General features: G+C 37.4%; 1 protein-coding gene across 7 annotated transcripts in view; it reads left to right on the top strand.

Moving 5' to 3' along the window:
• LOC131429807 (protein amalgam) overlaps positions 1-12,782 on the top strand; it is a 274,623-nt gene that overhangs the window by 228,123 nt on the left and 33,718 nt on the right. For all 7 annotated transcript variants that reach the window (XM_058594185.1, XM_058594187.1, XM_058594189.1 and 4 more), the window contains 2 exons: positions 8,229-8,797; positions 9,124-9,242. In XM_058594185.1, coding sequence (XP_058450168.1) covers positions 8,728-8,797; positions 9,124-9,242 — 189 coding nt within the window. In that variant the 5' untranslated portion in view covers positions 8,229-8,727. The remainder of the gene's footprint in view (positions 1-8,228; positions 8,798-9,123; positions 9,243-12,782) is intronic.

Raw genomic sequence — 12,782 nt, 5'->3', positions numbered from 1 at the left:
CTTTATGTGACAAGACACGCTGTTTCTGAAACAATCTGATGCAATTTACGAATTTTGCACCAACTCGAACAAATGTTGGCAGTACTCTCTTAAGTTTACGTTTCGTCTTCGACTCATCAGTGCGTCAGCAGATTATGCTGACGCAAACCCCCGGATCAACATAATCCGCTGAGCAGACGTAAAGTTAATGCTATTTGCAAGACACTTTTTTTATTACACAAGAAGTGTAACGTCTAAACTGACGTCTCGAACGAAACAAGTATCGGCTTACTGGCCGTACAGATTGTGGTAATTTGAAGGGGAAAAAGCTAACTTTTACCCCCAAATTTATGCTAGGTGCACATAACCATTTTCTTAAGTTTACGTTTCGTCTTCGACTCATCAGTGCGTCAGCAGATTATGCTGACGCAAACCCCCGGATCAACATAATCCGCTGAGCAGACGTAAAGTTAATGCTATTTGCAAGGCACTTTTTTTATTACACAAGAAGTGTAACGTCTCGAACGAAACAAGTTTCGGCTTACTGGCCGTACAGATTGTGGTAATTTGAAGGGGAAAAAGCTAACTTTTACCCCCAAATTTATGCTAGGTGCACATAACCATTTTCTTAAGTTTACGTTTCGTCTTCGACTCATCAGTGCGTCAGCAGATTATGCTGACGCAAACCCCCGGATCAACATAATCCGCTGAGCAGACGTAAAGTTAATGCTATTTGCAAGACACTTTTTTTATTACACAAGAAGTGTAACGTCTCGAACGAAACAAGTTTCGGCTTACTGGCCGTACAGATTGTGGTAATTTGAAGGGGAAAAAGCTAACTTTTACCCCCAAATTTATGCTAGGTGCACATAACCATTTTCTTAAGTTTACGTTTCGTCTTCGACTCATCAGTGCGTCAGCAGATTATGCTGACGCAAACCCCCGGATCAACATAATCCGCTGAGCAGACGTAAAGTTAATGCTATTTGCAAGGCACTTTTTTTATTACACAAGAAGTGTAACGTCTAAACTGACGTCTCGAACGAAACAAGTTTCGGCTTACTGGCCGTACAGATTGTGGTACTCTCTCAGATTCGAATTAAACTTTCTGGACATGGTGATTTTGTCACAAAAAGCCGCTTTGCATAATTTGTTTTTTTTTTCCAAAATTGATTTATGCCCACACCGTTTTTAACCTAATTGTTTAATGTTTCATGAACGACGAATCCCACAAACATGTGTTGTACTAGTGATTTCACAAAATCAGTCAATTTTTTTAATGAAAATACTGAAAAAATCCTTACCGTCCCACACTGGAAAAAATTGGTTCAAAAAATTTAAAATCGGTGTATTACAGTTAGTGTTTTTCGCGTGAATATTTTTCGCTTTGTTTAGTTTTCATGAAATTATTTTAATGACCGTCGTTTTAAATGAATTGCAATTAAAATTTTGGAACTGCAAGATTTGTTTTGCATAGAAAGATAGTAATTGTATAAAACCTTAAAATTATTCTTTCAATCTAAACGTGTGAAAATCGGGGAAAACTGGACAACGACTGTCTTTTAATACAAACGAAATGCGGTTTATTGTCTGACGTTTCGGCCTTTATCAAGGAAAATAAAGTCTATCGTTTATAGTCAAAACGTCTAAGTTTGTAGAAATCAGTTAAACCATCTCCGAAAAAAAATTATGAAATTATTTTTCACACACAAATTTGTTTATCTCGACGAACTTCTTGGAATTATATAAGGGTGTTTTGCCAGCAATTATTGTTGCAAGCAGTATAAATCAATATAAATATGAAATTTGAAAATACTGTCATCTTTCTAATACATATGTCATGTTCGAACGATTACCCAAGTAGCATGTTAAGTTGCTGTCCTGTATTTTTCTACTGATTGTGCAATTTATCAAGTTAGTATATATCACTATTCTAGTAACTGTTGTGTTATGGAAAAAGCGCCTTTTTATGTGTTGTGCAACATACTTTCATGTTCATCCGTTATTACGAACATTTATTCATAACGATTGTGAAACTGATACAAAAACTCATGCCTCGATCACATCAAAAAGGTAGTAATAAAACCAGCGGAAAAATGTTGCCAAATACTAACCGTCAAAACGTCATGAAAAAGGGTGCTGTGCATAGTCGTTTAAGTGCTAAAAAACAAATGCATAAAACAGGATTGAAAATCGTGTTTCACTTCGTTCCGAAACATCGAGCGTGTAAAATTCTTATTACTGGAATGAGGTGAAAAGTTACTTGCAAACAAACAAGGCGAAACGTCGTTTAAGTTAAGAATGGACGAATTTTAACAATCTATGGCTTGCTGAATAGCTATTACCGTGCTTAATCTTAGTCTTAAAACATATTCTGTTTTCAAGGTCAGTTGTCAAAAAAACTGAAAATTTTGACATAAAACTTCGTAAATCGTAACTCAAAAAGTAAACATCCTATCTCAAAACTATTCAATAACGTTCATGGGTACGGGGAGACCTTTCATTTGTGATTAGTTTGATTCAAATCGGTCCAGTCATCTCTGAGATCTCGACCTCTCTGTTGACAACACACACACACACACACACACACACACACACACACACACACAGAGAGAGAGAGAGAGAGAGAGAGAGAGACAGACAGACACACACACACTTGCTCAGTTCGTTGAGCTGAATCGATAGGTACATGACCTTCGGCCTTCGGAAAATCTTTCTAAAGTTTAAACGAATTCAATACCAATTTTGTATATTTTTCAAAAAAGGTAATAACGGTTCTTGTACGTGTGAACTTTTTAAACATGAAACAATTTAACAAAAATCTAACTCCTAGCAGTTTGTTGTCCAAATTTCTTTTGAACTATTGCTGCGATGTTTGACAAATTGCCTGTAAATTGTTTCAGCTGTAACTTTTCCAATTGTAGAAATGCACTGATAAAATTTGTAGTTTATTTTATACCTGATATTAAAACCAGTAATTGAGGTAAATCAGGTTTAAAATAAAAATATTGCGACAAAGTGGGTGGGCAATGTCAAAGCTATAACCGGGTTGACGCCATTCGGAATGTCACTGGTGATGATTCGAAATAAAAATAACGTTAGGTTATCACGATAGATTTAAAGTTTCTCAACAATGTATCGTAGTGCATGTGATTTTTTACAGTAGTTGCTCCAACATTTTCAGTTCTACAAAGTTAACCAATGCTCAAATCCAAGCCAGTATTAGTCTACATTAATCTAGACATTCCAAAAAATCCACTGATAGAAATATCAATCAAATCGGTTCAGTATCAACGAAGATGCAGACATTTGAAAATATCGTTCTTGAGCTAGTTTTAATATGATCAGTATCTAACGGGGAAACAGATTGGAAAACTGACATGTCTCTTCGGTAACATTTTCGCGGTTTTCATTACATCATTGCGTTCACATGTCAGTTTTCCAATCTGTTTCCCCGTTAGATACTGATCATATTAAAACCAGCTCAAGACGGCTCTACGTCTTAACAAAGCCTAAAACAAATCGTTGATGGTTTAGGCTGCCGAGACATGTTTCCTAAGACGTGCCTTCGTTTATGCCCAAAATTCCTCAATTGATCGAGGTTGTGGGCAATTTGGTGGATTCATGTCTTTTGGGACGAAAGTGACATTTTTGGTAGTATACCATTCTATCGTTGATTACGAGTAATCAAGAAGCAAGATCTGGCCAGAAGACACCAGGATCCTTGTGGCTTCGAATCATGGGTAGAAGTCGTTTTTGTGAACATTCCTTGATGTATATTTCGCTGTTCATTGAAGCAGTGGTGATGAAGGGTTTCGAAATCTTACCGCAGCTACAAATTGTTTGCCAGACCATAGCTTTCCTACCAAATTTTTCGACTTCAATCGATGTCTCGGACTGGTTTAACACTTGCCCTTCTCGCACCGTATAATATTGTGGTCCCGGTAAGGATTTGTAATCGAGTTTCACGTAGGTTTCGTCATCCATGATTATGCAGTTCAAATTTCCAAGATTCAAACGTTCTTTAGCACGAAAAACATTTGACTTCGAAGTGCCCACTTTTTTGGCCACATCCCGAACTGAAACCTCCTTCTTTTGCTCGGACGCCTTCAGTATACGTTTATCCAACTGAGGGTTAGCAGGACTTTTTTTCGGCCCGTTTTCGGTTTATCCTCAAAGGTGTTATCCTCACCAAACTTCCTGATTGCATTTCGCACGGCTTTTTCACTTACTCCTTCCATTTTTGCTATCTTTCTCAGTGACAGTCCGCGTTTTGTGCACCATTTGGCAGTGGCTTTTGGTTGCGTCCATAATTTCTGGGAAAGTACCTTTTTTGATGTGGAACACATCTTTATTTTCTATATAGGGGTGCAAATCAGAAACTCAAAGAAAAATACACGTAGAAATGTGGTCAGGTTTTAAACACTTATAGCTCAGTCTATTTTGCATCAATTATTAATATTATTTCATCATTTGATTGGAAATATTTCTAAGTTTCGATTTAAATGTATCAAGCCACGTATTTTCAATTATATATGATTGAAATTTTGATTAGTAGCGAGCAGTGTCCTATTTTGTCTGCTAAAAATCTCCGGCATATCGGATTTCCCTGCCATAAACGACGGTTTTTAAGGAGTAAGCGATATATCAAAGGGAAAGCATCGCTCTGATTGGTCAATCGATGCAAAAGCAAAGCTGTTGGAAGCACGCGAATCTATAAATAGAAGCGAAATTATAGCTAACGTTTCAGTCTTACGCGTAGCATGCTAATGGTAGGTTGTTGCTAAACAGCAAGAAAAAAGTGCCGTAAAACGGTTTGAAGCTTTATATGGTATGCTCTGATCTTGTGTCATGCAAGCTCGGATGAAATTCCATGTTCCATGAAATTGACAACTACCCCAGGATAAATTTTGAGTGCATAAGATTAATTTCTAATTTATATAAGATGAACTCGATTAATAATGAGAAAAAACGGCGGGTGGGTAATGTCAGAGACATAATTGGATGTCGTGAATACGAAAACAACTGACATGTTCCTTAACACTTCCGTATATCAATTAGTTGATCAATTGTATGAATTATGCAAGCATTCCCCTTTTCACACTTTTCGCGAAAACAAAGAAGGGTTCACTTGATCTCGATTACTGTGAATTTCACACAGCGAAAAGTGCACAAATCTAATCAAACTGTTCTAGATTTGCACTAAACTGAGGATAATTACCTTCGATTTGCGAGTAAGAAATCCTACTAGTTCTTTAGAAAACTTTTAATGCCATTAGAACGGCTGATTTTGTGTGATGCTCTCCACCGTCGTCCTCTTTTCGTTGTTTTTTACCAACGCAAACACGGCTATAAAAATAGCAGCATATAGAATTTAAATTTCGATTATTTCATTTCGGATTTGCATTTCATTGAAAGAAACTATCAGGATTCTGTACGGGATTCATTCCTGCCTTTCAGACGGACCAAATTGTGGAACGCACTACGATACTAAGCACTGTTCGGAACATTTTCCTCGAACGATTTGTTGTACAGCAGCAGATATTTTGTTCTCTTCCCCAGAACGCGTTCTGATTGGCTGGTGTTGACATGGGTCAAATGAGACAGGTTTTTCAATAGTGTACTATTGAAATACTTCAATGATGTTGCTATACACGCTTGAGTTAAACAATTTCGATTCTATTGGTTGTTATATTATATAAATCCTTTCACAGATCACTGAGCTATGAGCTTTCAAAATACGAGAAAGGCAAACGCGCCTTATGAATTATCCTCTTTGATACTCATTTATACTAAACATTTCAGAAAAGTTTAATTTTGAATTATTTCAGATTATGTCACACAACTGAAAATTTTATCATAAAATTGTGATCATATTTCCGATGGCATGTAGCCAAAATTATGTTGATTCGTTAGATACAACAAGAGATATTCACGATCAAAAACTTATCACTCTCTCAGAGGGTAAATTTTGAAAAGGCCCATTTTGAAAAGGCCCCATAGTAAAGTAAGCCGTATTCACGACAAAAGTTTATCACTTCAACCGAAATCGCAGAATGGTACAGAAACTAACCGCTATAAAAATAACTGCTTTCGAACAAAACTTGAACACAAGCTTGGCGAAGAAAGGCTCAAATATCGAAATATAATTGCATACATTTGGGATATTGGTGTAATTTCGTCGGCTATAAAACAAATTCAGATCGAGACAAACGATGTTCGGTGTTGGTTCCTAATCAAGATCAATCTTAGCAGACTTTCGTGCAATTGCAGATTCAAGAGGGTGACGATTGATTGAACTTTTTGATTGTAGATCATTAAAAATTTTGGTTGCATTGTTCCACATCAATGGCTCGAACAACCCCATAGGGCTGATCCTTGTAGTTTTATTGTTTTGATAAAGCTTTCTGCTGAATAAACCATAACAAGCTGCAATATTGTTGGAAGATACAACGAATTTCGTTTGACACATATAATTAGAGTATAGCACACGAAACTCACTTCACTGAGCAACGTGAAAAACATTGTTATTTAAATTCATATCAATTGTACACAAATTCTGCACAAAAAACAACAACGTAGAAATTAATTGTTAACAACAACTAATTCAAAAACAGTAAAACGAATTAGACGCAGAGCTGATTTCAGTCGTTCCGTGTATTAAATAAGGCTTTTATATGTTATTTGTGCTCATGATATAACTCCACCGAACCCACTATGCATTTCTCACGTCACCACCATACGAAACAGCAGCGCACAAGCATTACAGAAAATGATGCAAAGTTTTTGAAATTCATTTGAAACTTTTTCAAATTTCTGTTATTTTGGCTAAAGTTTTATAATTTCAAGTTGCCGTTTCAGATTCTTTGTGAAATTTTGCTTCAAACACTATTTTTCAGTTCTAAAATAGTGTTCCGTGGAACGGAACCGTAACCTTTTATACATTTTAAAAACTAATTTAATTGTAAAAACTTAATTGCAAGTTTTTGTTTTTTTCGAAATTCTGTCTAGCTATTCAATAATTGATCAATTGATTGATTGGGACACTGTCATTCTAAAGGGATCATGTAGATTTGTAAGTTTGTACGGTTCCTACAAGTCTGGTGAGTTTCGAACTTGACAGCTACATACGTAATCTTCAGCACGAACGTCCAACAACATTCGACTCAGCAATCCTTGACCACTAATGAGAACAAGCTATGCGACTGTCATCGTCCTCTTTCAAACACAAGCCACTGAAGAGGTTAAATCAAGTCCCGATAAACCTAATGTGCGGAGTGGTTCCTCGCAATTTCCCTCGGTAATTTTCACAGATTGTTTCTAGATTCTACATCGAACACCGAAACTAATGACTACGACCTGTCAGTCAAATCCCAAATATTTGTACTTGAAGTATTCGAACTAGTCTAACGTCCTGAAAAATTAATGACCGCCGAAACTTTCAATGCTCGGCTGGCTTCCATCGCTCCGCACAAAAATCTATAAGGTTTACAGTGCTGGAACAAATCGCCTACACTTTTCCGGCTGGTTTGAAAAGTCCCGAACAGCCGGAATTTAAATCTTGATAGGGCTTTGAGGAAATTGTTTTCTGCCTCGGCAGTGAGATCTCGTTCATCTTCAATTGTTCACTGACTACACTGCCGTTTTGCCATCGGGCTGGGTTGCCCGCTGCCGTGAGTTCCTTCCTGTCCTTCCTTGGTTTGCAGTTGGTGTACCGTGCGTCTCGAGTGGAATAATTGGCGAATGAGGAAAGGCACACAATGAGCGAAAAACGGCAAATTCTGTACAGCAATAGAATGTTTTTCGTTTTCTGGCACTGCGTTGGTTGTGGCGGCATTAGAAAAGCATAATAGAATGAGTGGAATGTTCTCCCGAATGAATCGAATTCCGTGATTCCGGTGCCACAGCGGAATTGAATTCCACGAAATTTTCGTGAAGTCAGTCTTTTGTTTAATTGTTTGACCGTTTGATGTTTAATTTGAAGCGGCTTTAGCTTGTTTTGTTGGGACGTTTATTTTTCATGTGGGTTAGGTTAGTTTGAATCTCATGCATCTAGACATTTTCATATAAAATCAACACAGCGAATACGTATTTCATTGCACTTGAGAAAGTATGTTATACCGTACCGTTCGACATGCGTTTTTGAACAGTTCCACTTTCCAAACAAAACTATTACCGAGCCCATAACCAAATTCCAATCAAAAAACGAACCCCACATTCAACAATGTTCTCCAACTTCTCCATTACAGAAAACAATCACCATAGCGGTCGCCATTAAAATGTAACAACCAGCAAACCACTGGAAACGATCATCCTCGGCGAAGGCGGCACGGCACGCTGCTCCTGCTCCTGTCCGGCTGGTGGAAAATTGGTCTTTTCCTTCCCAATCTGCCGGCAGCCCTGCACGATAGTATCAGCTGCACAAAGCTACGCTTCCGCTGCAATTAGGGATTGCTTCGCCGAAAAACACTCGACTCACGGTGTGACGGCACCGGTTAGCGCAATTGCGAGAATGCATTCGATAGAGCAGTTTAGTGGCCGTGGAGTGCTCTTCTAGAAAGAAGGAGGGGAAAACAAAGAAAAAGTGCACAATAGTAACGGTGGAAAATAAAAGCATTTCGGTTGGGGGAAGGGGCAAAAAAGTGCATCGTTGCTCATAGTGATAGCCGTGGTTCGGGAGCATAAATATCCCAAAGTGGCGCAGCAAACAGTCGTGGGAGCAACAGAGTGCCGAAACGGAGCCTAGAAATGGGACACATAAATTTTGTGGAGCTGAAGCTTTTGTTGAATGTACTGTTCGTAGTAATACTGGTGCATGGTAAGTTCTTGGGTGGTGGCGAACGTTTTACTCTCAGCATACATACGGACAGTGCGAGAAAGTGGAACTGGATTTATTCAAATTAAAAGCGAATGGGAATATTCCTGTCGACTATGATAAATTGTCATAATCGTTTCGCTGTCTTAATTTGTGGAATTTAATTATGCAAGCTCTCTCGCGCTCACGGATGCTGCTGGCCGGGTGAGCAGAGATCACATACAGGGAAGACTAGCAGTGTTTACCAGAAGTGATTATTTTTTCCAACAGTGTATTTTATCCCGTGTTTTTTTCTTCTTCTGTTGTTGTCCCGTTTCTGTTTCGTTTAGGTCATGGCTCGCAATCCGACTCGCAGCCGGAGTTTTTGGCCCCGCTAGACAATCTTACGGTGACGCAGGGACGCGATGTGTCATTTACCTGCGTGGTTAACAACTTAGGACAATATCGGGTAAGTATCGCGCTTGCACAGACGAAGTGTTTAAGTCATATTTTCACATTCAAAACTATGTTTACATTTGAAAAATTCACCACAAACTAGCAATTAGCTTACGGAGGCACTGTAATCTGTTCAATAATTACTTGCTGGCTTGTGACGTTAATTTGATAACAACGCGTTGAATTGAAAAATGTTGTCCTTATTTTAGACTAGCTGAATTACCCGGCGTAGCTCGAAAATGTTTCTCGAAATTGTCCTGCCCAGTGAAACACAACTTAGACGGCAACCCGATTGAACAATACTCCGTACATGCCCAGATTGCTCACGGCCAGTGTTCCAACTCAGATCTCACAATAATTATAATTTTCACGGTATTCTCGTAAAATCGGGGCAATCGATTTTCACACGTTTAGATTCAAATTCGATCCGATTTGCAGTTTGGACATTACAGGGATCTCAAATTTTCCACTTAAAACGACGGCCATTAAAATAATGTCATGAGAACTAGAACACCGAATAATGGCTCTTATTACCGTTCTCACTTCCACTTCCACATTCACTTCACTTACATTCACTTCACTTACATTCACTTCACTTACATTCACTTCACTTGATTTTCCCTATTACCAGTATCACGCATAGTGAAGTAATCACTGTAGTGGAAAAAACTCATTTTTTCAACGCAATGTTGATGGCGTGATGTTCAGAATGACATCAAGTTCATCCAAATAATAACTTTTGTCTTTGAAGCGACTTCCGTACTAAGGACCTAAATTCACTTCACTCGATTTCCACCGTGGAGTGATACCTGTAATAAGGGTCACCATCACTTCACTTTGTTTCCACCGTGTAGTGATACTGGTAATAAGGGCCAATATTCATGCAAAAACACGTGCGGATTGATAAAAAAAGGTTGTTAACATCTCACTATAACCAAAATGTAACCATATCTTTTGAAATTGCTAAAAAAATGCATTGTATTCAAATTAACATTAGCAATACTATCTAGAAATTCTTACCGTTCTCTTGTCTTACAGAAACATAGAGATGAAAATTGTTTTTCAAATCTCCCTTCTTTTAGACTGAATCACGCCTTCCTCCCCCCTCTTGTTTGTCGTAAATAAGATAAATTTTACAATAAACACCCCTTTTCAGAGGCACTTGTTATAAATTCCACCCTTTTGATCACCTCTGCAATGAATCGCCATTATTCTGAATAACGTCGTATCGACTTTACGACTGTATTTCATTTGTATTCCCAATAACGCTAGCAAAATCAAAGGTAGCTAGGATTCAACCGAACCATATTCGATCGAAAAACCAATACGTCGTTATTCATAATAAGGGCGAATATTATACCTTTCACGTGTATAAATGTACCTATGACCCTCCTTTAGTTATTCGAAACATTTTGTCTCAAATTCCCCCTGTTAGTAAACACTCACTACATTCCTCTCCCATTATAATTTCCTTATAGCAACCTATGAGCAGTAATAATAACTTGTGCCAAGTTAGGTGTGGTAATCTTTTGAGTTGTTTCGGAGTTATAGTCGATCATATAAACAATTTAAACAATGCACCCCCCTGAGATGAACCCTTATTTTATTAACCACCCCCTCCACCCTTGAAAATGCCCATAGGATCGTCTGAAGTGCAAATAATATCTGTACTTAACAAGAAGTATTTTGAACAGTTCCGCCAACTTCACACTAAATTTCCTTTTTTAGATCTACTCATCATATCCACCCCCCACAAATACCCTTAAGACCATATCTGAGTTTTTCAGTTTTTCAGTAGATTTGATTACTCTCCTCTCCTCTTCTTTTCCCGGAGACCACCAGGAGACTAAAGCGAATATTTTTATCAACATACATGTTTATAACATATATGTTTTGATGTACTAATCGCATCTAAACTAAATTATCTAGACTTTGTCACGGTAGATCTATGATACAAGCCTTCAAAGTCGAGACATTCGATGAACAAGTAGAGAACACGAGCGGTAAACTCAATGAATCATTCTGAAAATTTCACAGAATATTCTCAGCTAAATTTCGAAGAGATTGTCAGATGGGTTTTTCGATAGTCATCACTGTTTCCAAGAAAATTTAATTTGAAACGGGAAACTTGCAAAAAACCCACATCTTTAACGTAATACTGTCCTCAGCTCTTAAGAAATCCTTTGCTTCCGCAATTCTGTGATTCCATGTAGGGAAAGCTGTAAAGGTATTTGTAATGTGTAAATAGGAAAAGGAATCTATATACTAACATTCTAACTAATACAGAGAGCGAATCGGGGACGGGTATAGTGTGATGGGTAAGTCGATGCCTTTCACGCACCCCGCCTGGGTTCGTATCCCAATCCCGCACATTGGGTCAGAAAATTTTTCTGGCCCGAAGAGGCGAATGACCTTACAGTTAAAACCTCTATAATCGAAACAAAAAAAATAGAGAGCGAATCGATTCAATTGAAGATTGCATCGATTTTTGTCAAAATTTGCTTAGAATATTGTGTGATATTACATTGATATTACATGATTTTATATTTGTGTGTCTGTACTAAACTAGATAGCCCGAGTAGGTGTAAATAACAAAGATAGATCAAAATAATAACAAATTTTATCATCATATCTTGGCTTGATGTTTTTGTACTGTCATAGCGATACTTGATATTTTTTAACATTTCATCCAAGTAATCAAGAATTGTACAATATCTGTTTAACATCAAAATAAGTTATTATATCTTATTTCGTTATTGATGAGTTATTCCAATCTCATTAGGTTCAATTGCCTTAGGAGTTTTGTCTTCAAATAAAACACTATTGAATGAACTGCATCAGATAAATGCTTATGATATTATTCTATTCTGAATGTTAGAATATCAAATAACCGAAAATTCTGTCTTCTGTAAATATTTTGTTGTTGCTTTGATATTACAATGGCAGAATTTTGTTGCTATTTTTTCATGCAGTTATGGTTTTTGATATTTTAACTCTTATTTCAAACTCAATAATGTTCATTTCTGCAATTGAGATTTTCTGGTTTTAATAATAAAATGTGTTATTGATTTTCAAATCACTTCTACCCGGGAGAACGCCTCAGTATCATTTTCAGGATTTTATTCCGAATCCACCAGAAGGTGAAAACTGGTTTAACATTTGCTAAATAACATAGCACATCTTTTTTTAAGTCAATCATAAAACATACAGGTGGGACGGGTATAGTGTGATGGGTAAGTCGATGCCTTTCACGCAGCCCGCCTGGGTTCGATTCCCAACCCCGCACATAGGGTCAGAAAGTTTTTCTGGCCCGAAGAGGCGAATGACATTAATGTTAAAGCCTCTATAATCGAAACAAAAAAAAAATAAAACATACAGTTATTTCCAATTAATTTCGTGGAGAAAGAGGTTTCGTTAATTCAATAAATTTCAACTAAATCGTTTTCCAATCGATTGCCAATGAATTTAGCTGGAGTATCGTTTTAAATAGCTTTATTTACAGATGAAAGATTGAAATCTATTCGATATTTTTTTGAAAAAGATATGCACAGAG

The sequence above is a fragment of the Malaya genurostris genome, chromosome 2 (assembly GCF_030247185.1).
Source record: "Malaya genurostris strain Urasoe2022 chromosome 2, Malgen_1.1, whole genome shotgun sequence".
In the NCBI taxonomy this organism is placed as follows: Eukaryota; Metazoa; Arthropoda; class Insecta; order Diptera; family Culicidae; genus Malaya; species Malaya genurostris.
This window is presented reverse-complemented; position numbering and strand designations above follow the sequence as displayed.